The 27,850-nt window shown below is 44.0% G+C and overlaps 2 protein-coding genes across 2 annotated transcripts in view; both read right to left on the bottom strand.

The window, feature by feature from the left end:
* The window catches only part of LOC118097204 (carboxypeptidase inhibitor SmCI-like), a 138,292-nt gene that overhangs the window by 31,816 nt on the left and 78,626 nt on the right, over positions 1–27,850 (bottom strand). The window lies entirely within an intron of this gene.
* The window catches only part of LOC132591209 (actinia tenebrosa protease inhibitors-like), a 40,825-nt gene continuing 19,185 nt past the window's right edge, over positions 6,211–27,850 (bottom strand). The window contains exons 4-7 of the mRNA XM_060268594.1: positions 25,576–25,750; positions 9,561–9,679; positions 6,482–6,661; positions 6,211–6,239 (exon numbers count right to left, since the gene is read on the bottom strand). Of these exons, the coding sequence (XP_060124577.1) occupies positions 6,211–6,239; positions 6,482–6,661; positions 9,561–9,679; positions 25,576–25,750 (503 nt within the window). The remainder of the gene's footprint in view (positions 6,240–6,481; positions 6,662–9,560; positions 9,680–25,575; positions 25,751–27,850) is intronic.

Raw genomic sequence — 27,850 nt, 5'->3', positions numbered from 1 at the left:
GCATCACTGGAACTCCATGAAGCTTCACGATCTCAGCTAGATCTCTGCTGTAGTCCCTGCTCAGTGTAGCTCAGTCCAGGGGATGGGGGCTAGGCTGTGTGTTTATGACCAGATCCCACTGTGTCTTGGGAGGAAACAAGCCCTGGGACCCAGGTGGAAATGACAAAGTAGTACAGATAGAGTGGGGAAAGACCTTAAGAAGTGAGCTGCTAAACTGAAGAAAGCCAGCAGGAGTGGAAGGCAGAAGGCATATGAGGGTCAGAAGGGAAATGCCACGGAGCTGTTACCTTTGCTCAGTTCTTCTTACCTTCAGTCTCCGTAGGATTAAACTTGTGTCCTATTAAATGGATAAGGAGAACAATGTTACTGTATTGCAGGTGTGAGGGACCTTTTCTGCCTGAAGCTTCCAATTTTAAGGTGACATCATTAGTGGGAGTGAGCATGGCTGGAAGCAAAAGTGAGAGATGCTAGTGCTGGTGGGAATTTCAGCAGCCAAAACCATTTTCCAGATGCTTCAGTGCTACTCTTAACCCCAAGTTACTATCCCTTTTTTAATAAGCATTATGCCATTTCCAGACCCTCCAAGTGTCTCTATTTTTCAAGGACAGTCCCAGATTTACAGAAGCCGTCACGGTTTCTGATTTGATCCCGGAATGTCCCTCTTTTCCTTACTACATCTCTATTTTCAGAGAAATGTTGGAGGCTATGGTAAGATGTCCCTCTTTTCATTAGAGAAATGTTAGAGGGTATGGACTTATGCGAGCCCCAAGCCAAGGAGATAAGTAATGATACAACCTTTAGAAAATATCTGAAGGCAGCCGAGTATAGGGAAGTGTTTAAATTTAAACCTTTTATAATATGTTTACATATGTTGGAAACCACCCAGAATGGGAAAGCCACCCAGTTGGAAGCCACCCAGAATGGCTGGGGGAGCCAGATGGGTGGGGCAACAACAGCAACAGCAACAGCAACAGCAACAGCAACAGCAACAACAACAACAACAACAACAACAACAACAACAACAGAATAGGACACCCCTATTTTCATCAGAGAAATGTTGAAGGGTATATATTTCAGCTAAGGGCTTATTGGAGCTCAACATAAAGCTCCCCAGTAAAAAGTGCTGCTTTGCCTTTCCCATGATTCTACCTAGACATGAACACCTTCCCTTTTCCATGTGCCATCTGTCTGATACATTATTCACACAGGCATCCACTTGATTTTTTGCTTCTGTTTTCAAATTGTAACTTATACTGCATATACACTGTACATTTCCTTACACTGTATATACACTGTACATTTACAATACTTAAAACACATCCATTTGCCCCGAGTGCCCTAGGAGCTGTAGTTTACCCCTTGCAGACCTATAATCCCCACCACCCTTAGCAAACTGCAGTTCCCAGGATCCTTTGCAGAAGAACATGTCTGTATGAGTAGGGTTACTTTATCATAGGCTGCTTTACCTTGCTTGTACTAGCCATTGGCAGCAATCCTGGTGTAATCTTACTGGGAGAGAGTGGTAAACACTAGAAAACTACCACCAATGCTGAACATTTTCTGGACTCCACCCCCACCCACCCCCCTTTGAAAACTATGCACTTTCCCTATTCTAGCATCAAAAGCTGGATGGCTTCTGACATTTTAGAAAGCAAGAATGGGAGGACCCATTCCTCAGGATGCTGACAGCTCCAGTCCCACCACTCCCTTGATTAAAGTTAAGATTGTTCAGTTTTGGAGCTAAAATGCATGAGTAATGGTAGCAAAAACTGCAGGTTCTTTTTGTTGTCTATTAAAACCATTAAAAGTGGCTCATTCTTACCAGGGTTTTCACACACCAAATAACATTCCAGGTATAATTTGAAATTGTTCTCGTTGCCACCACAGCCACCATATATGAAGTTCGTACATTTCTTGTCCCAAATATCATAATAATATCGTGGCATTACAGCTCTGCATGGTCCTGTTCGTTTCGGCTGTTCGCATTTCACAGGTATGTCTGGAGGAGAAAGGGGTGCATAGAAGTCTTGCACACACACACACACACACACATTTCCACAGCTAATGTAAATCCTATTTCAAAGTCCTGTATCTATTATTCAAACTGCTGAGATTTATCTCTTCCAAGTGGGCTGTGACAGGAGCTCTGCAGTAGTCAGGAGGTTAAAATCATGAAACAGAGAGTCCAGCTGAGGTTAAACTGCTACTGCAGGAGAAATTTGTGGAACCACAATGGGATATCAGCTCCGCCCAAGGCATGATGGATACAGCAACAAGGCCGGAGGGGGGGGGGGACATAACATCTTACAAGGACAGGAAGAAAAACCATGGACAGAGTAATTGCCACACACAGGAAGAACAAGGATCTAGTTTGAGTTCCTCACTTGTAGTTTTATAAATCACTAGCTGGCCCTGCACGCGTTGCTGTGCATTAGTCTGTGAAATGGAGAGTAATAGCCCCCCTTCAGATCTCCCTGAGCCTCAGAGTCCCCCTGAGTCGAGGCGAGATACTGTGGAGAGGGGAGGTTTCATCCCTGTGTCTCCCCTCACCCTGTTCTGACCCATTACGTATCCCTGCCCTCTATTTGGCCCCCCACCCCACCCCCAGGCAGGCCCCTAACTCCACTTGGCAATGTTGGGCCTTGTTGCTGGAAAAGGCCTGTTTTCAGTGGGTTTGGTCTTCAACACCTCTGCCGGATGGATGGATGTGAGTGGTGGATCTCATGGTGGAGGCGGGGTGGTGTAGATTTCAAGGAAGGGAGGGGGTGTAGTGTGGAAGGAAATCCACTTGAGGGCGCTGTTTTACTTTGTTGAAAAAAAGGTTTGTCCCTGCGGAGGTGTGAGATTTGAGGGATTTTTTTTCTTCTAACAATGCTCGGGGAGTGGCCTGGATCGTTGTGTCAAAATTTCAGGACGATCGGTCAAGCGGTTACGGAGAAAAGTGAATCCCGCACTTTCACATTTTTTACATTTTATATATATATAGATTTAATGTGTCAACACAAATAGAAGTTATTAATATTGCAGTTGTTGTATAAGGGATTATTATTATGACTGGAATGTAAGGGAAATTAATAAGATTTTGGAATGCAGAAATAAAGAAAATCATCAAATCCAGCACGCAGGGGGCCACTTTATCTAAATCATATAATTTGGTATTTGAACGATTGGTATTAATCGTTGTATTATAAATTGGTATTGTTATAATGAGACTATTATTGGACTGTAATTAAAAACTAATAAAAATCATTATTAAAAAATAAAAATAAACTGCCACTGCAGTTCATAGCAGTTCCCATTTCACCACAACAGCAATGACTGACCAGGGCTGACTGACGATAACGAGATTTATGGGGAAATGTGGGGTCATGAGATAACAACAACCTTGAAATTGTGGTTGCCCCTTGAAATATTATGTGGCAGCAAGAAGTAGGAAGCAAGAAGTAGGCAAGGGGGCAGAGAAACTCTAGAGTTGTATCCAGTTACCAAATCACAGAACAGACGAGTCCAGGAGGGACGAGGCTGCTATTGCCATTTAGAAAAATCTAGCACATCACCACAGCAACTTTCATGAACACCTGTTAGAGCTTCATGGAGCAGAGCTCACTAGGCATAATGAGGTACATGGAGCAGTGTAGAATCATGAGATAATAGCCCTGAAGCTGTGCTTGGCCTTTGAAATTTTCTGTGGCAGCCAGAGAGTAGGAAGCTGCTGCAACTTCTGCCTCATTTGTCTACATCAGTGGTGGCTAGACTGTGGCCCTCCTGGAGAAGATGGATTACAGCTCCCATCAGCCACCACCACCATGGCCAATGGTCAGGGATGATGGGAATTGTAGTCCAGCAATATCTGGAGAGCCACAGCTCATCCACCCCATTCTACGTGTTCTGTCAGCCACCTTCCTTTCTCGCCTTCTGTCATGTAAAACTAAACTAATGCCTCTCAGTGAGGTATGGGCAAAGCACTAAGCTGAGAAACAAGTAAATGAGAAGGTGAGTAAATAAGCGAGATGCTCATGATTGGCTTATCTATGTCCACGACTTTATTAAACTCAATAGAAACTAGAGAATCTACAAGTATTATTTGAGTGGTTTGGGGCACTTTATAAAGTGGGAGCCACCATGTGACCTCCCTACTGAAGTGGTTGAGGAGCTGACTTGACCATAAATTGGAAACAGTATACTGCCTGGTTCCATTCTATTGAGCCACACAACTTTAACTGTTGAAGGAGCCCAACTTGCAGCTCACAACCCCTTGAACCCCAAAATTCTGGATGTGTGAACCATGAAAGACCCCAACAGGCTTCGCTTCCTTGCCCACAAGTCCCAAAGAACTGAGTGGCAAACTGAAGGGGTCCCTGCTCAACATTTTGGTGCTTAAGCGCTCAGCACACACCTGCCCGTTGTAGCTGGCTTACCTCCCATGTATGTAGGCATTCTCACTGCACTAATCGTGAATCCCACTGAGATATGCAATGCAGAAAAGAACAGGACATCTCACCTTTCTTATGGGTTATGGGATTTAACCAATTGTCCGACTTGCCTATGAAAAGTAAAACGATAACTATGTTATGGCATGACATGGTTGATGTGGGTGCTGAGTTAAACCACTTTAATACAGGGTTTTAAAGGAAGATAAAACAGGTAGCTGAAACAATTAGCTAGACCCTCACTCAGGAATTGCTCTTATCCCAAGTTACCATTCTGTTATTAATTAAAATATTGATATACCACTAATTCATTTCTTTCTTTCTTTTTAAATCAAAGTAGTTCACAACAGCTATACATCAAACCAGCCAATAAAAGCTATATGAATCAGAAAGTAGATGAACTTTGTGGAAATATATATTCTTAATTGCCTGCATAATAAAAGTTTTCAGCGGTCTTTAAAAAGGTGTTATGGAGGAATGCAGCTGTGTGTCATCAGGATACTGGTGCTCCAAATCTCCTAATGACTATTGTGAGTCGAGGACCCGCCACCCGCTTGAGGAAAGAAAGACACGAGGACACAATGTATTAAGGTTAATGGGCGAAAAAGGCCACAACTTTTAGTGGTTACAGCATGTGTTGCATTGGCTTAGGCATTGGATCAAACTACTGTATTCATGACTCCACCCTGCACAGCGGGGAGCTATTCAAGGGTTAACAACCAGAAGGTGGAGCTTGTTGATGCAAATACGAATGGAAGCTCCCCCTGATGTCACCGGGGGTCGTGCCATGGCCCTAGCCACCAGCAGGGCGTCCGACAGGATCCACGACCGCCGGATTCCTTTAACAGAATACCCAATAAGTGGAGGGGTAGGCGATGGGCCGAACCTGCCCTCCAATACGCCACACATATTCCAATGCCTTACTGCCAATACCAAAAAGTTGTGACGATTTTCTACGAGGCAGGCAAAAAACCAAGAGGCTGGAGCCAATTTGCCAAATGGATAAAAATTCCTACCAGGCCCCTTGGGCAACCAGCTGGGCACCATGTGCTCCAGAGGTCCACCCCCCTGGTCAGGAATAACAAACCTCCAGAATACGGGCTCATCCCCACTTTCACTTGTCCTGTGCCTAGAAAACACTGGTCCAGGTGGTTTCCCCTTTGCCCCCACTCCTTTCCAAGGAAACACCAACTCTTTAGCAGTAGATCGGAAGAAATGGCAATCCAGGTAAAACTGGAACTGGCATTTGCTCCAACTGAGCACTAAAGAGCGGTTTTCTCCAGGGGAGAGGAGCTGGACAAAAGGATAAGCCCTACCTCTGCTGGTTGGCTCCTCAAGGAAGCATACCCTCCAAAATTTCTCCGATAGAAATAGGGATGTCCTAAGGAAAAGTGGGACATTCCAGGATTAAATCAGAAACTGGGACAGCTTCTGTAAATCCTAGGACTGACCCTGGAAAATAGGGACACTTGGAGGGTCTCAGGATATACCGGTAATGGAGGCAGCAAAAGTAGGATGTCTTCACTGACCTCAAACCCATGCAGTATGCCCTGTTTTGAGCCTGAACATGAACTCAGCTCAGTCAACTTTGTTTGTTTGTTTGTTTGTTTGTTTGTTTGTTTGTTTGTTTGTTAACCTCCCTTTCAGTGTTCCCTACTCTCCCAAATCAATTTAAATTTTATTTTATTTTTTTTAAAAAAATAACAGCGTGAAATCCAACAGTACAGACACTATTGGCAGAACAGATTCCCCCTCACCTCAGGACCTCCCCACATCTGCTTCAGTAGATTTGAGGCCCCTCCAAAGTACCTTCAATGGGGCATGGGGAGCTGTGGGGCAGCGGTGGGGAACCTGTGACCCTCCAGATATTGCTGGACTATGATTCCCATTAACAGTTTTTAAAAGAACCTTACAGCATGAAACCTCCAGCAGCAGGGAATCAAACCAGCAAGAGAATGACTCACTAGTAGCAAAAAGAGAAATTCTGAACAGGTTTTCACTTGTCAATTTTTAAGGATCAGGAAGAGAAAGAAAAAAAGAATTGTCCTTACCAAACCATACACACGTGGCTTCACAGTCAATGAGATGTAGAAAGTTGTTTCGATTGCCTCCACAGCCACTGTAACTGAAGGTCCTGCACCTGCCACTCACAGTATCGTAGTAAAAATTTCGGTAAATTGAATGGCACCTTCCATATCTTGGACGTAATCTGCATTTGGCAGGCAGCTCCGCTTGAGGAAAGGTGAGAAGAAAAGCAATGACAAGTTCCTTATATGCCATCTCATCTTTTGAAACTCAAAAGAAGATGCCATTTGAAGATGTGACATTTGTGAATCCAACACCTGATGTCATCTCTGCCGAGTAGCCAAAGATGGACCTTCCCAAATGGGATCCAAGAGTCACCTAGAACAAAGAACCCAACTGGGAGCCTTGTTGCAAAGAGTCCAGTTGTGGTTTCTCCAAACAGCCCTGAAAAAGACTATAGCACACAACCATAATAAAGAGAGGACTCACCCTGACAATGAGGCTGCTGCACCTCCTTCCCTCTCCCTCCACTGGTCCCTTCATAGCTATTTCTTTCCCACATGCTCTAGTTTCATAGCTGCCAAGTTTTCACTTTTCTCGCGAGGAAGCCTATTCAGCTTAAGGGAAAATCCCTGTAAAAAAGGGATAACTTGGCAGCTATGTAGTTTAAGAAAACCATCCCACATGCTATACCATCAGGAGAGCTAGAAGGTGAGCAAAGGCATGAATGGAGGAACGAGGCAGCAGACCCTGACTTGGAATGTGTTATACGCTGTTGAATATAGTATGTCCCTAATCTGCAAATCAAATGTATGTACAACTTGCCTGGACTTTGATCTCGTGAAGTTTGCTGCTGTCATCCAAACGGAGTGTGTGAAATAATATACATTTTCCACCCGGTGGGGTGGAGAGTCCAAGGGCTTTTATTTTCTTTAACATTCTTAAAGATAAACATCTCTCCTAGAGGCTAGTAAGTGTGACTCTTGCTGCATACTCAAAAAAAGGTCACTTGAAATATCCCCGAAAGGGGCAATATGAGATCACATTAATTTCGACTGCATACACCATACCTGCCAACATTTATCCAATGAAAATACAGATGATGATGATGATGATGATAGCCTAATAATAATAATAGCCCACCCTTCTGACTGGGTTGCCTCAGCCACTCTGGGCGGCTTCCAACATGTAAAATAATATTAATTAACTATTAAATATGTTTTTTTTTTAAAGCTTCTCTTTACAGTACTGCTTCCAGGTGTCTTCTAAAGGTTGTATCTCTTTGCTCAGGATTTGCATAACTCGAACTCCTAAGAGGGACATTTCAAGGCCAAATCAGAAACTGGGACACTCCCTGGAAAACAGGGACAATGGGAAGGTCTGATACCCACCACACATTTAAAGATCACGACTTCCCACAAAGATTCCTGGGAACTGTACTTTGTTAAAGCTTCTGGGTGCTGTAGCTCTGTGACCTACAGTGCAGTTATCAGGATTCTTTGGGGGGGGGGAAGCATTGTGCGTTAAAACATCTGGTGTGGGGTAAGCAATTGTTTCCAAGGAATGAATGGGGGAAAGTATGGGAGCTCCTGTGTTGTGATCTGAGGGAACATTCTTTTTTTAAAAAAAAATTGCATGTTTTCCCTGGAAATAACTTCATGTGGTCACAAAGCCCTCTTTCAAGAGATCATTTTGGTTCTGTTTTGAAAATGCACTAAATATATTGCACTTCCTAGCCTCTTCAAGATGTTGCCTTTTTTTAGAAAGTTAAAGAGAATGAAGAACATGGTTTAAAATCCCTCTGAACACCTTATAAAACTGTGAATGTAAATATCAAAATACTTCAAAGCATGAATTTATATTTTAAAAAGGGAGAACTCAGAAGACAGATTGTGAATTTTGATAGGGTTGGGCTGCCAGTCACTAGTTCATAGCTGCCAAGTTTACCCTTTTCTCACGAGGAAGCCTATTCAGCATAAGGGAAAATCCCTTAAAATAAGGGATAACTTGGCAGCTATGCACTAGTTACTGGGTGGAAGGACTGAACCCTGTACGGAAACATCCACACTAAACTCTGAAAGCAATATTATACCACTTTAAACTGCTGTGGCTTCTCCAAAACTATTTTAAAAGCTGAAGCTTTTTTTCAAAATTATTTTAAAGGTGCTTAGAAACATGTGATAAAATGCACCTTCCCCAATGCAGATAGTTCAGCATACTCAGGAATCAAACGTTTTCTGTCTCTTTTGTAGGGAATGTAGGGAATATATATATATACACACATTCTGCAATGTCCATTTTTAGGAAGCCTCTATTTTCCCCGCCCCCAGAGCCCAGACCCTCCAAGTGTCCCTATTTTCCAGGGACTGTTCTGAATTTACAGAAGTCGTCCTGGTTTCTGATTTGATCCTGGAATGTCCTGCTTTTCCTTAGGATGCCCCTATTTTCATCAGACAAATTTTGGAGGGTATTATAGGTGCCAACTCCCTGGGGCCCAGGGCGCCAGAGCACCCACAAATTTCGATGCCAGGACCATGCACACTACATGGCACCACGGACCTGGGCACCCACGGTCATGATGCCAAGCTGGCACTCTTGGAACATACAGAATAGGACATTCCCGTGGCTTTTTTTCAGCTGGAACATACTGAAACACAGTTCCGGCACCTCTCAGGTGGGCACCATTGCCATTCTAAGAGAACGAGGGAGGCATTCATGGTGAGTTGTGGCACCTCTTTTTCTAGAAAAATAGCACTTCATCAGAGAAATGTTGGAGGGATTCACTGTTAAACGGCTATGGCTGTTTAAAGTGGTATAACACTCAGTTAAAGGTATAGTGCAGATGGGACTATACCTAATGTATCCATTAGGACGAAAGTCCCAAGCTGAGAGGCAAGTATACAGGCAGGGTGAACAGAATGCGAAAAGGCAGAGCATTTGTCGCCCAGTGTTGGAGGTGAGTGGCGCACGCCACAGAACTGTTCTCATGATATTAGCGCAAAGCCTGTGCCTCCAAATCCCATTCCATTCTGTGTTGGATGCCTAACTTGCAGAGAGCCCTGGCAGACCTGAGGCATATGAGGGCCAGAACAATGGAAGTCTTACCATCCATAGAGGCGTGGAAACTGTGCCCCTTAGACCAAGGTGCCAATAATCCCATGATGAAGACCAGGAATACAATGATATTGCACTGCATGGTGGCTGCTTGATGCGAATGCTCGGTGCTGAGAGGAAGAACTTTATACAGTGATGTAGAGCAAGATAGTCATCCGGACACCAAGCACAAGTTAATAGGCAGGAACACTCTGAAGCACCTCTGCTTAGAGCAAGATAACCTTCTGTTCTTGAATGAGGACTGTTCCAAACTCGGGACATCAAGTTCTTCAGCCAGAGGCGTAGGAAGGTCAGGTGGTACCTGGTGCGGAAAATTTCTTGTCACCCCCCCACACACACACATTGATTTTTTATTTTTATTTTGCCTGCAAAAATGGTTTTACGTTATTTCATATTTTCTTACAAAGGAATGTGAATTCTGGGCCTCTGATAACAAGTAGGCGACTGTGGACAGATACTTAAATCTACAAGATGGATTGTGTTTTGGCTTGTGTTATTTTATTTATATTTATTGTTTATTTATTTAATAAAATTCGATTTAAAAAACCCTGCAAAGTGGTTTACCAAAACAAAAAAAAGCACCACAGCAGTAAGAAATTAACAATCCTACTTTAAAACATACAAAATCTAAAATATGAAGATTAAAATTACTTCAACTTCCTAAGCATCTAGGTATGCTTGCCTAAAGAAGAATGCTTTTAGCAGGTGCCTGAAAAGAGTCTAGCAAAGGCACGTGCTTTGTTGCAATAGGCGGGGAGTTCCAAAGTGCAGGTGCTGTCACAGTAAACAATGCAGTACAGATATTATGTGGAACCTTTAGAAGTGCTTGAAACTACTGAAGGGGAGGTTTTATTTATTGTGATTTCGCCATGCTCTGTATTATCTGAAAAGGAAAACATTTATTTAAAAAACAGGACTGCATAGCAGCAATCTAGTCTCATCATGATCACTGGGAGCCAACGTTACATAAGATGGGCTGCATTCCTATGCACCCCTTGCATCCAACTTGTACCTAAAACTCTGCACAAGCCAAACCCCCCCGGGGCAATGCAGGAATCTCAACTAGACCATCCCTGACCGATGGCCATCCGTCTTCTGTTTTTCCCCTCAGCCAGGACACACAACAACTGAGATTGGAGGTGGGGGGGAAAGATAAATTTTGACATTGGGGCAGATTTGTCAGGCACGCAAAGGAACAGCTTGAAGACTTTACACAGAGAGGAACCCCACACGGGTTTTCCCGCATGCAACATAACAGGCAGGGAGCCAGCTCAGATAGAGAGAAAGACATTGGGGGAGGGGAGGATAAAACAATACCAAAGTCTGCCCATTTTATCCTCTTTGGGATGGTGGCTCTAGGGCTCTGGGACCACCCTCCCCAAATTATTTACTTGTCTTCAATTTATTGTTACCACTGTTTTCTACAGTATAGATCCTTTTTAAATTAAGCACTTTCTCTAAAATTAAAACAGCAGAAGTAATCAGTAGCAAAGATATCAAAGGAAAGGCGAGAGAATAGTCCCTAATAGATACAAGGGAGACACAGATACACAAGCATACAGAAGTAGATAATCCAGCCTTGGGGAGAGGGGTGGGAATGTACAGTTTGCTGTATTTAGCCTCGAGATGGGAGACTGAAAGGGCTTAAAAAATAAAAAATAAAAGTCTTGTGTCTAGGAATATTTTGATCCAAAAGCATCAGACTGGTTGTCAAAAGTGAGAACTTCATTAATAGTCCATATTTAAAGGAATTGGTGAATTTGCCACAGAGTTGCTTTGCTGATTTTTTTTCTCATCTTCTTTTAATTACACAACTGGTTTTTTTGGGGGGGGGGTCCTAGCTTCATGCAGGGGAGGCAGGGGGCAAAGGGGAGGCATGCCTGCCGAGTGTTCAGGGCGGCGCTGAGCTGCTCCTCCCGGCGCCACACACGAGCAAAATGGGGCGGCAGCGCTGGCATTGTCCCGCACACTCCACTTTCGGGGGCAGAAGAGGCTTTCTGGAGGGGGATTGGGGCCCAAAGGACAGGCAGCAGCCTAGGCAGGCTTCCCCAGCAGCCCAGAAAGTCAGCCTATGTGAATAAAATTAGACTAGGCTGAGTAGTAGGTTATGGTGCTGCAGGAGACTCTTGAGAGTCCCATGGACTGCAAGAAGATCAAACCTCTCCATTCTGAAGGAAATCAGCCCTGAGTGCTCACTGGAAGGACAGATCCTGAAGCTGAGGCTCCATAACTTTGGCCCCCTCATGAGAAGAGAAGACTCCCTGGAAAAGACCCTGATGTTGGGAAAGATGGAGGGCACAAGGAGAAGGGGATGACAGAGGACGAGATGGTTGGACAGTGTTCTCTAAGCCACCAACATGAGTCTGTCCAAACTGCGGGAGACAGTGGAAGACAGGAGGGCCTGGCGTGCTCTGGTCCATGGGGTCACGAAGAGTTGGACACGACTAAATGACTAAACAACAACAAAGGTGCTACTGGAAGGAATTTTTATTATTATTTTGTTTCGGCTTGAGCTTCAGGTCCTCTCATTTCAGAATCGTAACCTCATTCTCAGGGTTAGGGGGCAGTTGCCTCTCAGCCCAGCCCAGCTCAGAGGGCTGGATGAATGCCACCCATTCTGCTGCTGGCTGACTGATCACAGAGAGGCCCTGAGCATCACAGAATGTCACAGAAGACATTTGTGATGCAGGCGTTACCACGGGAGACAACAGAACTCCCTTCCTGAAGTCCGGTCAGAGCAGCAGAGCAGTTGCCCCAACTGGCAAACATGATGGAGGACATTGACCGTAGGTTGTCATTGCTTCTTCTTCTGCTTCTTTCCTGCCTGTGGGTAAGTAAGCCACAGCGCAGTTTTTAAGCAGAGCTTGAACAGCCATGTGTCATGGATGCTTTTAGTTGAGATTCCTGCCTCACAGGGGGTTGGACTAGATGACCCTTGGGTGTCCCTTCTAACTCTAGAATCCAGAGCCTAGGGCTTGCTGATCAGAAGGTCGGGCGGTTCGAATTCCCACGACGGGGTGAGCTCCTGTTGTTCGGTCCCTGCTCCTGCCAACCTAGCAGTTCAAAAGCACGTCAAAGTGCAAGCAGATAAATAGGTACCGCTCCAAGCGGGAAGGTAAACGACGTTTCCCTGTGCTCCTCTGGTTCGCCAGAAGTGGCTTAGTCCTGCTGGCCACATGACCTGGAAGCTGTATGCTGGCTCCCTCGGCCAAGAACGCGAGATGAGCTCCGCAACCCCAAAGTGGGTCACGACTGGACCTAATGGTCAGGGGACCATTTATCTTTAGCCCTCTACTCACTTGTGATTACTGCCGGTAGCTGTAAGGGAGGATGGTGTAAGGGAGTGTAAGGGAGGATGTCGAAATAGGATTCAGCCATCTGCCTGGGAGGAGGAAATTCCTTGCCCTTTGCTTCAGGTGGCAGAAAGCCTTGAACAGGCCCTGCAGACTATGAAAAGGATTCAGACCCGTTCACCTCCCTGCCCCCCCTGCCTCTGTTGCTGTCGCTCTGTTGCCTTCAGCTCTGTTCTTTTTGCGTTGCTGTTCTGCAACAGGTTCTTCTTCGTCTCAAAAAGAAGAAAAAGCACCATGCAGCAGCATGCAGGTGAGTCTTGATTCCTGAAGTGCAGGGGGTTGGACTAGATTACTTTGAGGGTCCCCTTTCAACTCTACAATTCTGTGATTCCATGAAAAATCAGACGGGCAGCACCATCTGTCCCAGTTCCCCAAAGGTCATAGAATTGTAGACACTGAGAGTCATCTAGACGGACCACTGGCCTGATCCAGCAGACTCTTATTATGTTCTTATGTTGCCCTGCTTCTCTAGTTTTTCTTAGGTCGTGCAGGATCCTGACCTTATATCTGCACAACTTGGACAGGAAGGTGAAGCATCTCGCTCAGCAATGGCAACGCATCATCTGCAGGTAAGGCACTACTAGAAACTGCCATGCGCTTGCAGTCTGGGGGGAAAAAAGGGCAAATTGTAAAGATTTGTGGAATGAACTTATGCTTTTGTTTTGCAAACCTAGTAAAGTAAATAAAAAATGAAAAGAAAAAAAAGGTAAGGCACTCCTAGAAACCGCCATGCACTTGTAGTCTGAGGGGCTTGCAGATCCGAGGTTCCTTGTGCTCTTACATAAATAATATATGTTATTCACTATATCATATCAAATAACTGGGTTAATATAACAGTTATTTATATAATATAACAGTTACTGGGTCTTCTGCTTACTCCGTTGAACTTTATGAGTTATTTCCCTTAAACTCTAAGTTATTTGATATGATATAGTGAATAAGAGCACAACCGGTTACGTCTTGTGTGTTTGTCAAAATACCATGAAACGTACAAAAGCAGGCAGGCTCAAATGGAGAAGCAAGGACACAGAACCTAAAATTATTATTTTTTTAATATCCCTGCACTCCTCTTCTCTCTTCTCAGCTGAGTCTGCTGCCCCTAAAGCCCTGGTTTGGGGAAAAGGTTTTTAACATATCTTAAAACTTTGGCCGGGCTGTTGTTTTCTTCACAGAGCAAGGATGCGCTGCACCGGTGGACCTGATGCCTGTCATCGCAGGAACTGCCGGGATGTGCTTCCTCCCCTTTGCAGTGATTGTTGCCATCTGTAAGTAACACCACCATTGCTTGCTGCAGAGGACTCCAATGTGGCGGATTCAACATGGTTTGGGGAAAGAACTAACAGGTATTTCTGAGGTAAATCAAACCTCCCACTTATCCCTCTAGCTTTTCTTTAAACCCTCTAGCACTCGTGGGTTTTTAAAATAAAAGAGTCCTCTTCCAGCATAAGCGTGACCAGGTACCCTTTTAAACTCTGGGCTATAAACGAGACTATCCCTTGTGTCCTCAGTGTAAGGGGTTCAACCACTAGAAATCCCCTACTGTAAAAGCTTGCCTCTCCCCTGAGGTAACTTTGTGACCCCCTGGGTCTGTCTGCCTATTTCGCCCCTTTAGTGCACCTCAAAGACATAAACTAACCATGCCACTATTGAAGGAAGTTTTGTCTTTTTAAAGAGTGTCCACACAAATGAGTTTCATGTACCTTTGCTGGAAAATAACACAGTCGACTTTATGACTGGCACTTTTAACGATGGAAATTTAATTGCTTAAGTTCGTAATGGTGGCATCAAGGTTTCTTGTGAACAAGCTTAGTTTCAGTGTTAATATCTTTGCTAATCATATAATTGATATCCTCACAAAAACCTAACCTAAACCTACTCTCACAGACCTTCCTTTCAACCACCCTCACACTCCCGCTCCCAAGCACCCTCTCAACTGACAAAACGGCTGTTCAGCCTCATGGAATGTTCAGTCAGTTCAACCTGGAGTCTGAGTTAACCCTTGATAGGCCGGTTGCAAAAGAAAAATATAACAGAACATTTTCAATTTCGTCACACACCCAACCTAAAATTATTATTTTTTTAATATCCCTGCACTCCTCTTCTCTCTTCCCAGCTGAGTCCGCTGCCCCTAAAGCCCTGGTTTGGGGAAAAGGTTTTTAACATATCTTAAAACTTTGGCCTGGCTGTTGTTTTCTTCACAGAGCAAGGAGTGGACAGTGGACAGGAGCTGGGACCGAGCAAGGGGAGCTCACCCCGTCACAGGGATTCGAACCGCGACCTTCTGATAGGCAAGCCCTAGGCTCTATTGTTTAACCCACAGTGCCACCCGTGTCCCAAAACTCATTTAAGACTTTGGGATAATCACCATTGTTGGGATATCACCATTGGGAGGTCCAGCCGACAGCCCCCTCTTCTCCTCTGTCCCGGTGATTCCCATGGAACACGACTCAGGGTCTCAGTAACCTGAGCACGCAATCAGCAGAGATGTCCACGCAGTTTCAGCGGAGATGTTAAGGCAGCAGAGAGGCATTTTAAAGCAGTTTATTTACAGCGTATCTGAAGAGAGAGCGAAACGATGCTTTCTCTCTTCCATCAGTTCAAACAGTACAGTACAGTACAGGAAAAGTACAAACGGAAATGCATAGACAAGTGACATACAGCAGCATGCCTAAACCTTAAGGTGGAACTGAATCTCCTAACAAAACTCCCCCATTCTGTGTAACCTTAAGCCCAGCAGTTCCAAACTGTAGCTTTTGCAAATAACTGTGCAATTGTTCTTTATTTACAACCTTGGACAACATATCAGCCGGAATTTCATTACCTGGCATGTAGGATATTTGGACTAGTCCTTTTTTTATGCATTCCCTTGCACGATGTAATTTAATCTGCAAGTATTTGGTCCTTTGCTTACAACTCTCTGAAACTAGCAAAGCCAAACAGGACTGGTTGTCTTGATACACCTGAATAGGACAAGACACATTGACTCCAATATCCTTAAACAGTTGCAATAACCACTCACAATCCATTAGAGAGAATGAGAGAGCGTTGAGCTCCGCTTCACAGGAACTCTGACAAACTGTTGTCTGTTTCCTGCACATCCAATCAAAAAGACAATGGTTGTACATGTAACAAATACCCGAAGTGCTTTTACTATCTGTGACATCGCTAGCAAAACTTGCATCTGCAAAGATTTCTAGACCTCCAGTCTTTTGACTTGTGAAACGCAATCTGTAGTGCATAGTGCCTTTTAAATAACGGCAAATGCGTTTCAGAGCACGCCAATCCTGAACAGTAGGATTGTTGGCATGTCTGCTCAGCAAATTACAGCTAACAGCAATGTCAGGTCTTGAAACTCTTGCGATGAAGTTTAACTTACCTAAAACACATCTATACAGTGTAGTATCAGAAAATGCCTCTGCATCATCATCTACCCGATAACCTTGTACCATAGGTGTGTCAACAGGATTTGCATCATTTAAATTCAGTTTATTCAGCACATCAGTAATCTTTTGGGTTTGATGTACCAGAAAAGTACCTTATTTGTCTCTCTCAACCTGTAGAGAAAGATAATTGGAAACCTCACCAAGGTCCTTCATGTTGAAGTGTTCCTTCAACTGAGTAAGTGTACGCTGGTATAACTCTTTGTTCCTTCAGAAGAACAGCAAATCATCCACAAAACAAATGCAATGCAGTTTTTGCTCCCCCTCTTGCTTGACAAACACACACGGATCAGCGATACCTTGCTTAAATCCTAAAGAAAGCAATGTTTCCGTTAGTTTGGTGTTCCAGCACCTGGCACTCTGCTTGAGCCCATGCAGTGATTTCTTTAGTTGCATACCATTCCCTTTGGTACATCCACACCAGCAGGGGGCAGTAAAAACAAATTTTCTTCTAAAATCCCGTATAAAAAAGTGGTATCAATTTCATGATGGGACACCTGAAGCTTTCTTTCAGACGCAATTTTAAGCATAAGTCTTACAGTCTCATATTTCACAGTGGGAGCAAAGACTTCATGGAATTCCTCCCCCAGTACTTTCGAAAATCCTCTGGCGACCAACCTTGCTTTGTGTCTCACAATCTTTCCATTCTAGTCAGTCTTGGCCTTAAAGACCCATTTGCTGTCTACAAGCCTCATTCCTGGGACTACTGGAACTAGCTCTCAGGTTTGATTGCTATCTAAGGAGTCAATTTCAGCTTTCATGGCTTCTAGCCATGGCTGATCCTGCTTAGGGTTCAATTCCTGAACCTCTTGTAAACTTGCAGGTTCAAAAATCTTTTCAGACCCGCCCGTTGCGCTGGGAAACTGGCCGGGAGGGCGCCGGAGGTGCTTAAGACGGCCCTGAGTACTTTCTTACTTCCTTTTACATCCTAACAATTAGGATGTAACAATTAGGATGCAACCCCTCGTTTCCTTTTAAAATCACTCAAACGCTTTCATGGATACTGCATTTTTACTATATTTCTGAACATATTTCTTGTACCCAAGCCTAAGAGGAAGGGCCCCGGGGGAAGTTGGACTGCGGACTCAACTCTAGAGCCCAAACTGGTGTTCTCAATTCGGGTTTGGCATTTCTGGGACCAGAACAGGAAGATAACCCCAGGTGCCTAAACACACCTGCTGCAGAAGCCTACAAACTGAAGCTTTCACTTTCAGCCTTGTTCAGAAAAGGCTGTGTTGGCCCATGAGACGAATCCCAATATCTGTATCAAGGTAACACTTTAATGGGCATTACCTCTACACCAGGTTAACACTTTAATGGGCATTACCTCTACACCAGGGTTTTCTAAAGCTGGGTCTCCAGCTGGTTTTGGACTACAATCCCCAACGCTGCCCACTGGGTCCTGCTAGCTAGGGATGATGGGAGTCGTAGTCCAAAACCAGTTGGAGACCCAAGTTCAGGGAACCCTGATCTAGACCAATTCACAAACACAGAGGCACAGAGAGACTGAGAATTTCACTACATTGCTTCTCAGCCTTAGATTTTCTACCTTCCCCAGAAACACGACTGCTAAAACTCAATACCAGCGTGACAGGTGTTGCATAGGACATGGGTAGGCAAACTAAGGCTCGGGAGCTGGATCTGGCCCAACTGCCTTCTCAAGCCAGCCCGCCAACGGTCTGGGAACCAGCGTGTTTTTACATGATGTGTGCTTTTATTTAAAATGCACCTCTGGGTTATTTGTGGGGCCTGCCTGGTGTTTTTACACGAGTAGAATGTGTGCTTTTATTTAAAATGCACCTCTGGGTTATTTGTGGGGCATAGGAATTTGTTCATTTCTTTTTCTCAAGATATAGTCCGGCCCCCACAAGATCTGAGGGACAGTGGACCGGCCCTCTGCTGAAAACGTTTGCTGACCCCTGGCATAGGACATACAGGGAGGGGCATGATCCCTACCCAAGACTGAAGAGGCATTGAAAATGAAGCACAGGACTTGCAGGGCTTGTATGAAACAGCAGCCGCAGCAGCAGTTACAAGGTCAGGAATGTGGATTCTGGGCCTCTGATAACAAGTAGGCGACTGTGGACAGTTACTTAAATCTACAGGATGGATTGTGTTTTGGCTTGTGTTATTTTATTTATATTTATTGTTTATTTATTTAATAAAAATTAATTTTAAAAACCCTGCAAAGTGGTTTACCAAAACAAAAAAAGCACCACAGCAGTAAGAATTTAACAATCCTACTTTAAAACATACAAAATCTAAAATATGAAGATTAAAATTACTTCAACTTCCTAAGCATCTAGGTATGCTTGCCTAAAGAAGAATGCTTTTAGCAGGTGCCTGAAAAGAGTCTAGCAAAGGCATGTGCTTTGTTGCAATAGGCGGGGAGTTCCAAAGCTGTCACAGTAAACAATGCAGTACAGATATTATGTGGAACCTTTAGAAGTGCTTGAAACTACTGAAGGGGAGGTTTTATTTATTGTGATTTCGCCATGCTCTGATTTATCTGAAAAGGAAAACATTTATTTAAAAAACAGGACTGCACAGCATGTGTAGTCATGATCATCATGATAAGTGGGACTTATTCCCGAGCCGATGGCCTGGACTTTGATCTCATGGCCCAGAGGACTCCAGAGGACTTTCTGGAGACAGAAAGATGATGCCAGGAACGACTGAGGGCAGAATTCCTACTTTGCAGAGGGTTGGACTTGATAACCCCAAGGGGTCCTTTCAATTCTATGAGTCTACGTATTCCTCTGAACACACTGTCTGGCACGAGGGGTGCATGGACTTTAGAAAACAAAGACATCTAGGATACTACTGCTAAACCAGCAGCAATAATAAGGAAGAAACAGAGCCACAAAGTTACAGGTAGCTTTATTGGCAAGCATGCAAAAGATTTCTGCAAAGACTGGTACAGCAGGATGAAAGGCATCCATGTTTAGATGCAGGAATGGTTGAGAAAAATTGCATTCTCGTTTCCTCTAGTGTGTTTTTCCATAGGATTCAATGAGATGTTAATTCTGGCTGAAAACATAACAGGCCCAGCTGTGCCTAAAATTATTCATGGTGTGAGGAAAGTGGGTAGAGAGCCGTACTTCTTACTGTCTTACAAAACTTGAAAGAAAGAAAAAAAAAACCAATGAGACTGAATGGTGGGAGATTTAGGAGAAAGAAGAGGAAGGACATCTTGACAGTGTGAAGAACTGAATGGTGGCATTTCCTACCCCAGAAGGAGAGGGTGGTCATCTGCTGAGATGGTTCTGAGAGAAGAATTGGTCAAGAAGGGGGTGCCGTATATTCCACCCTAAAGAAACAAAACCACGTATTGATTAGACCTACACATCAGTTGCCAAAAAAAACAACAACAATCAAAGACACAGAAACTTTTAACATATGAGGAAAACCTCTTTCCAGCTCCATGCCATGGAGCACAATGGCTTAGTAGACTACCAATGCGTGGCATTCCTTGGCACAACACCAGGTCATTCTACTAATCTTTCAAAAACTTTGCTTCAGTTATTCTTTGCTATCATTCTGGACAGGGTTAGCAAGCCATGGGGAATGGCGTTCATCTAGCCTACTAGGGAAAAAGTAGTTTGCAGCCAAGCCAAAAAAACAAAAAAACAACCTCTCCAGCAATTCCTGGGGGGCATTTTGTGGGTGTTTTTTTTTAAGGGCTCTGCACTTTTCTTTCACGACTTCTCCCTCCACCAGCAACCTGTCCTTTGACATTTCTTAAAGGAATCAAGTAAGCGAAAAAATCCCACGGACTCAGGCCAATGTGACAATTTATTATATATATTATTTTCAAGTCTTAAGTGAAATATTCCTTATGAGATGAAAACTCCAGGACAAGGCCCTGTTTCGATATTCTTCCTCAGCTATTGAAACAGGGCCTTGTCCTGGAGTTTTCATGTCATAAGGAATAAGGAATATTTCACTTAAGACTTGAAAATAATATATATAATAAATCATCACATTGGCCTAGATCCTTGGGATTTTTTCGCTTACTTGATTGCAAGTTCCACCAAGAACTCCAGTTTCTCTAATTTCTTCTATCCTGATCCATATTTCAAGAAGAAAAAGTTTTCTCTCTCCTATGAAATAAGGACATTGAGTTAATGCAGTAGGAACAGAACCATAGCAATACATAAAGTTAACAGGAAAAAAGCAGGTCCTTTGGACTCTCTCAAGAAGTTCTAAATACTTCTAAGGCTTACTAGCGCGTGGGCCACATGTGTCAATGCATTCTCCTTTGGTCCGAAAGTTATTTTTGTTGCCATTGCAGCCACCATATTTGAACGGCTTGCACTCCCTGGTTTCGGCATCATAGTAAAAGTGAAGAAGGCTTTTTTCGCATGATCCTGTGTTTAGTGGTTGTTGGCATGTGGAAAGCCCAAATTCTGGAATTACAGGAGCAAGAGAAGGACGGAGACAAGAAAGACACCAATTATCTCACTGTTTGAACGACAAAAGAAAACAACATCTGAAGGCGTGATGTTTGCGATCGCCACTCTTAAGATGATCTCAATGACATTAATGACATCTCTGCTTTGAGATCCAGCAGTTATACTGATGGAGGGGTAAAATCATATACCAAAGGAGACTGGCTGAAACTAGCTAGGTGCGACTATGATTTCTGTACTTCCATAAGGCAGATTTAGCATGGTACCATGGAAAAATCACAAACAGCCTTCAGGATTTGGTGTAGCCTGGTTTCAGGTAGCTTTATAGGGAGAAGTCAGGGTGTGAAATGAGAACATTGAATTCCAGGCTGTCCTTGCTACATTCTGAGGTAGTGTGAACAATGGCGGAGCTTCATGCTCTGGCACCGGGGGGGGGGGGGGTGTGGAGAGCAGGCAGTGCGGGGCTGGGGCGCGTCCTGGGGTGGGTAGTGCTGCCTGCAGGGGCAGCCGCAATGGCACCCTGCCACGCCGGGGTCGCACTGCCAGGGGCAGTGCGCTCCTCCCACACTCCTCTTCCTCCGCCAGTAAGTGTGAAACTGCTGTACATCCCACCCGGTTTCCTTCAGGCAACAGTGTCACATTCTTTTCTGGCGTCTGGGGCGCACACATCTGCACACACACTGGGCAGGGATGGGGCACAAAAAGTCAATAGAACCCACTGTGAAAGGCCAGCTCTCGCCACCAAAGCCACCAATGACAGATCAAGATGTGAAATGAGAGTCTTGGGTTTCCTGCCTGTCCTTAATACATTCTGAGGCAGTGGGGAGAGTGGGGTGTTTCCTCACATCCCACCCCTTTGCTTCAGGGACCCTCTTTCCCCTTCCATGCCCACCTTCTATGGTATAAGTAAGGGGAGCCTTGCTTGCTATGGCAGGTGAGGAAGCATGGTGGGCAAGGAGATCAGTTGAAGGACATAACAATAGGGGCGGTAGTCTGCATACTCATACACTGCTTCAGATACTCTTCCACTGTCAATGAATAAGCCCTTGAACCTATAAGGAAGGAAGGAAGGAAGGAAGGAAGGAAGGAAGGAAGGAAGGAAGGAAGGAAGGAAGGAAGGAAGGAAGGAAGGAAGGAAGGAAGGAGGGGGTTTCCTAAGCTTCTTGGAGTGAGAGACAAATATGTAGTTTAGAGAAGAACTGGGTGAGAACCTTGAGTTCAGAACTGAATGACACATGCAGAAGATAACTGTCCTCTTGGGACATGATCCTGTCTTTCCCCAATCCATAAGTTGTGCAACCGATGATAGCCTCTTCTGAGTGATGACAAACCCAGTGGTTGAGTGCAGAAGACGAATGAACCAGAATGTGGCTTGCAAGTGGAGCCCTCTTCCAGTTGTGCTGTGAGAATAATGGACGTTCCAGGCTGCATTCTGATGGCCAGATCCCTTTGTATCTTGGGAGGAAATAAGCCCTAGAGTCTTTGGACGTTGGTGGAAAATACCAAGTAGTTCAGACACAGTGAAGAAAAGCCTTAAGAAGTAGTATTCCGTACTGAAGAAAGCCAGCAGAAGGGAACAATGCATATGAGGGTCAATTCTTACCATCCAATAAGTCAGGATTTATCAGGAATTCAGGGCTACCTATAATAAAAAGGTAAAGAAAGGTAAGGACAAGGAGGACCATGAGAGATATAAGAACCCTTTTTTCAGATGGAAGGTGGCAGTCCCTCCTGTCCAATCTAGAACTACTCTTTGCCTCAAGTTATATCCTGTTATAAGCACAATGTTGTTTCAGCTTAGGACCTATTAATCAGAAATACTGCCTTGCCTTTGCCCATGAATCTGCCCATAAATTAACATCTTCCCTTCTCCATGTGCCATCAGATATTAGGTGGAAGGCAATCAGATTAGAAACAGTTCCCAGCCTACCTTGCCATGGTGTCCTAAGGTATACTCCCCTGCTCAGCTAGGCAGTAAGTTTACTTTTGTTGCTGTTTCCAAACAATAACTTGAAAAAACAAAAAAGCATCCTGCCTAGTTCTTCTTAGTGCTTCTTCTTCAGAAGCTCTATTCACTCACACGATCCTATTTGGAAAGGGGAGTAAAAAGGGGAGTACCAGAAAACCACCACCCATGCAGGGCATTCTCTAGACTTCTTTTCCCACTTTGAAGCCTGGGCACTTTTCCTATTCTAGCATCAAAAGTTGTATTTCTTCTCACTTCTCAAAAAGCTTCAACTTGAGAACCCATTCCCCAAGAGGAGGCCTGCCCTCTCACTCCCAAAGCTAACCTTCCCCAATGTTTATTGCAGAGTAATAATGCTACTACAGCATGATTAATGTTTAGAGAAAAGGGTTTTGTTCTTACCATACTTTTGACACTCCTCATAGCATTCCCTCAAAGAGGTAAAATGGTTCCTGCTGGCTCCACAGCCACTATACCGATATTGGTGACATATCTTCATCCTGTTGTCATAATAATAGGCTTTCCCCAGAGCCTTGCAGGGTCCACTTTTCACTCGCTCCTTACATTTCGGAGGTAGCCCTGGAGGAAGAAAGTGTGTGTGCAAAGCGTGCATTTATACAATCCGTATATAACAGCTGATGTAAGAGGCAAGATGCTTGTCATTGGGTTAACTATGGCCACAGCTTACTTAAATGTTTCCAAACAAGGCGATCTATTATTATTATTATTATTATTATTCTAAAATGTCAACCACTTTTTAAAGCCTTTGGACTGACGCAGTCTGACCCCAGGATTACCCTCCCCTAAGGTTTTATCTCATAATGGTTTCATCTTATTTGTAGATTTTTAATTTTAAAATTGAATTTTAACATTGTGTTAATCTGCATTTTAACTGAATTGTTTCTTTTATACTTGTGTTGATATTTTTGTTGTTAGCCGCCCTGAGCCCGGTCTTGACTGGGAAGGGCGGGGTAAAAATAAAATAATAATAATAATAATAATAATAATAATAATAATAATAATAATGGGAGCAACCATGTGAAGGCAAACCTGACTGGCCCATGAATTCCATGAAGTGGAAGAAGTGTACAACCTGGTTCTATCCTATTGAGTTGAGCTACCCCCAGTGTTGAAGGAGCCCCTACCCAACTCCCAACCCCTTGATCCTCAAGGTTCTGGATGTGTGGACCATGAAGGGCCACTACAGGGCTGTCCTTCTCTGCTCCCACGTCCCACAGAAGTGGCTGCCTGAAGGGGGCCCTGCTCATCATACTGGTGCTTATTGTTAAATATACTGTACATAGTTTAATGTGCATAAAATGCAATGTTTGTATGCACAGAAGTCTGAAAAACTGACGCAAATGTTGGCATTTGCAAAGTAGAGAAGTTTGCATTAGGCAGGAGGTTGATTGACTGTCAACCTCCTGCCTGAGAACTCAGCTTCTTTGTCAGCAATGGAGGCAGTAGCCAGAGTAACAATATACTGTAGTGGCTCTATAGTAATGAACGAACAAATTGCTCAAGATCTCTCTCTTGCTGGGAAGAGAGAGAGGAAAATTTATTGAATGGTACTAAGGCCAAAAAGGAAGAAGAATAATGTGGGGCCTCATTGTTGCTTGTTGCAGAGCAATGTGTTACTTTGCATCTTATAACCTTTAATTGTAACTATTTTAAGACTGTTCGCAGCAAAGTTTCAAAACCCATTCTTGTAGTGGAGAGCAAATCCCCCCCTTTTTTTTACTCTTTGCTGGGTCCAGACCAGGCATTCCCTTGCAGAAACACATTCATGTCCTGCCTCTTCTGCTGTGCCTTTTTTCCTGGGGGTGCTCTATAGTATGCAGCACCAGCACCTTTTAAAAATGTTTAAAGTGTAGCACTCAGGCCATTTTTCAGCCTGAATTTGCCTGCACTCAGATCCACCACCTCTCAGGTGGGCACCATAGCCATTATAAGAGAAAAAGGGAGGCATTCATTGTGAGTTCCAGCACCTCTTTTTCTAGAAAAATAGTACTGGTTGCACTTTCAGTAACAACTTCATGATGAGTACAGACACCTTTTCTATTTTAAAAAAAGGCACAGCTCTTCTGAGTGACTTACCTCTTGAACTAAAATGGCACAATTTGTGTGACAACAATAGGAACTCTTACCTTGTATTAAGTTAGTCTCACCTTTGGGGCTTAGCCAGGATGCAGGAACTCCTATGAAAAGGAGAAAAAAAATGACACACTATGGCCAGTAATGCCAGTGTGAGAGCACTTTAATAATATGAAGAAGGGGTATTTGGGGAGCTGAGACTATATGCTGCACACTCATTCAGGAACTGTTCTTCATCCAGTTCTTAATTAAATATTATGCTGTTTTAACTAGGGACATATTGGAACCTTGAAATGCGGCCCAGGCACCCTTATGGCAAAATGTGACATCGAATTAGCCTTCCGCCTGCTACCAGTTAATCCACAGGATTTTTGGTTGTTGGGTTTCAAATTTCAGGACCGTTGGCAACACCTCCCCAGGCAGGATTGGACGCTGGGCTTGGGTAGGCGGAGACCCCTGGCATCCTACCTGGGAAGGCGATGCCAGCCCCAAACTACCAGGGAGTCGCCTCAGGGATCAGGGGGCAGCGCACGTTCACACAAAAGTTGCCCCTCATTGATGTGTGGACCGGTCATTTTACTAACATGTATTTATTTTTTTTAAGTGTAACATAAATACTGCAATATCCAAAAAATGAATTCAGTCGAACACCCTAGCAAAACAAGAGGGGCTTCTAAATGGATTTTCACTTCAAACATTGGATAATTTTAAAGGTTTATTCATCCTTACCAAACCTTTTACACTCTTGTAAGGCACTTGATGAGAAAAATAAAGTTGTTTCCGTTGCCTCCGCAGCCACTGTAAGTGAAGGTTCTGCACATCTTGCTCTTAACATCATAGTAATAATTTTCATAGAAGTTACCGGTATTACATTTTCCATATTCTGGAGGAAATGTGCATTTCATAGGCATAGTTTCTAGGGGAAGGGTGGGAAGAGGATGAATTAGAAGATCCATAAAAGTTATCCATTCTTGTGAAACACAGAGGAAAATGCCATTCCCTCAAATAATCCTGGGAACTGTAGTTTCTAGGGTATGAGGAATCATACCTGTATAGACCACTACAGGACTCTTTTGTGTGAGGGGAGCCATGTGCTCTTGATGTGCTTTCAATGTTTGGTGTGTGCAAAGCCATTCTTTCCAAAGGCTTTATGGGAGGTGGGATGGGTGCTCCCATGTCATGATTTGGGAGAACAGTAACTTCAACTAACTCTTTAGCACTGTTTCCAGAGACTTTCCTGCCTCTGTTATGAAAGCACACTACAGAAACTGCACTTCCTGGCCTCCAGGAAATGCTGCTTTTACCTTTAGGAAGGCTATCTATACTGTATATATATTTAAAATGTAAACTGAGCATGTTTGTGGGTCTCCACTTTTCTCTTGAACCCCTTGACCGATTCCGTTGAAATTTGGACACAACGTCCCAATGCAATGTCCGAGTATATGCATAACCTTAGATTGTAGAGATAATACACCTAGCACAGGTAAATTTCAGAGAAAGAGAGTTCATACCTGTGTCTGACGCAGAGATGCCCAGCATCTCAGGCCAGGGCGTGAAAAGGCACACAATGAGAGACAGGAGGATGAACGGACCGCACTGCATGGTGACTCTTCAATGGGAATGTCCAGTGCCAAGGGAAGGCATGCTATATTGTGTTCTTCAAGGAAATGGAGGCAGTCATCTGGGCATGAAAAAGCAGGTTAGCAATATCTAGGGACAATCTGGATCTACTCTATTAATTACAAGGTAATTTTCTGTTCTCAATAAAGTATTCTTCTACCTCAGCTCAGGACATGTTGGAGCACTGAATTATATCCGCAGAAGACCGAAACAGCCTGGAAGAATTTCAGTTCCGTGTCATGGTATTGATATAAACCTGTTCTTTGGTCATGCATAAAACTGTTCTTTTGTTCTTCAAGGAAATAGAGCCCATCAATTGGGCATGAAAAAATGAATTACCAATATCTAGGGACACTGATATTGTTCCTAGGGACACTGATATGCTGGCCACATGACCTGGAAGCTGTCCGTGAAATGAGCGCCGCAACCCCAGAGTCGGTCACGACTGGACCTAATGGTCAGGGGTCCCATTACCTTTATATTTAGGTACACTCTGGATCTACTCTGTTGATTCCAATGTAATTTCCTGTTCTCAATAAAGTCTTCTTCCACATCTAATAGGGACACATTGGAACTCTCAAAAGTTTCAGTTCCGTGATATGATGTTGATACAAACCTGATCTTTGGTCATGTAAAGTTTATGGCCTTCATTTGGTGTCCCCCCCCCCCCAACTGCATCTAGCGTGACCTGATAACAGATCATAAGAGTGCTTATGGTCGACAGCAGTGTTCGCCAACTTGGTGCCCTCGAGATGTATTCAACTACAACTCCCACCAGCCCCTGCCAGCTCAGATCAGCAAAGGTTGGTCCACAGACTCTTAATGTCAGTGCGAACATGAAGTTCATTCAATATGTAATGCACACATACCTCATTGGGCGGGGGGGGGGATAGATTTGGAACTATTTAGTCCATTTTTAATTCAGCCAGAGAAAAAGAGCAGTCTTGACCTGCCTGGAAAAGATAGTTATTTAATCTCTGGGTGGCCACATGAGCATTCTATTCAAACGTTCAGCCTCATGGAATGTTCAGTCAGTTCAACCTGGAGTCTGAGTTAACCCTTTGCAAAAGAAAAATATAACAGAACATTTTCAATTTCGTCACACACCCAACCTAAAATTATTATTTTTTAATATCCCTGTACTCCTCTTCTCTCTTCCCAGCTGAGTCTGCTGCCCCTAAAGCCCTGGTTTGGGGAAAAGGTTTCCAACATACAGTATCTTAAAACTTTGGCCTGGCTGTTGATTTCTTCACAGAGCAAGGATGCGCTGCACATGCGCTGGACCTGATGCCTGTCATCGCAGGAACTGCCGATATGTGCTTCCTCCCCTTTGCAGTGATTGTTGCCGTCTGTAAGTAACACCACCATTGCTTGTTGCAGAGGACTGCAATGCGGC

This window comes from Zootoca vivipara, chromosome 15 (assembly GCF_963506605.1).
Source record: "Zootoca vivipara chromosome 15, rZooViv1.1, whole genome shotgun sequence".
Taxonomy (NCBI): domain Eukaryota; kingdom Metazoa; phylum Chordata; class Lepidosauria; order Squamata; family Lacertidae; genus Zootoca; species Zootoca vivipara.
Note: the sequence above shows the minus strand (reverse complement) of the source record. Positions and strands in the feature narration are given on the sequence as shown.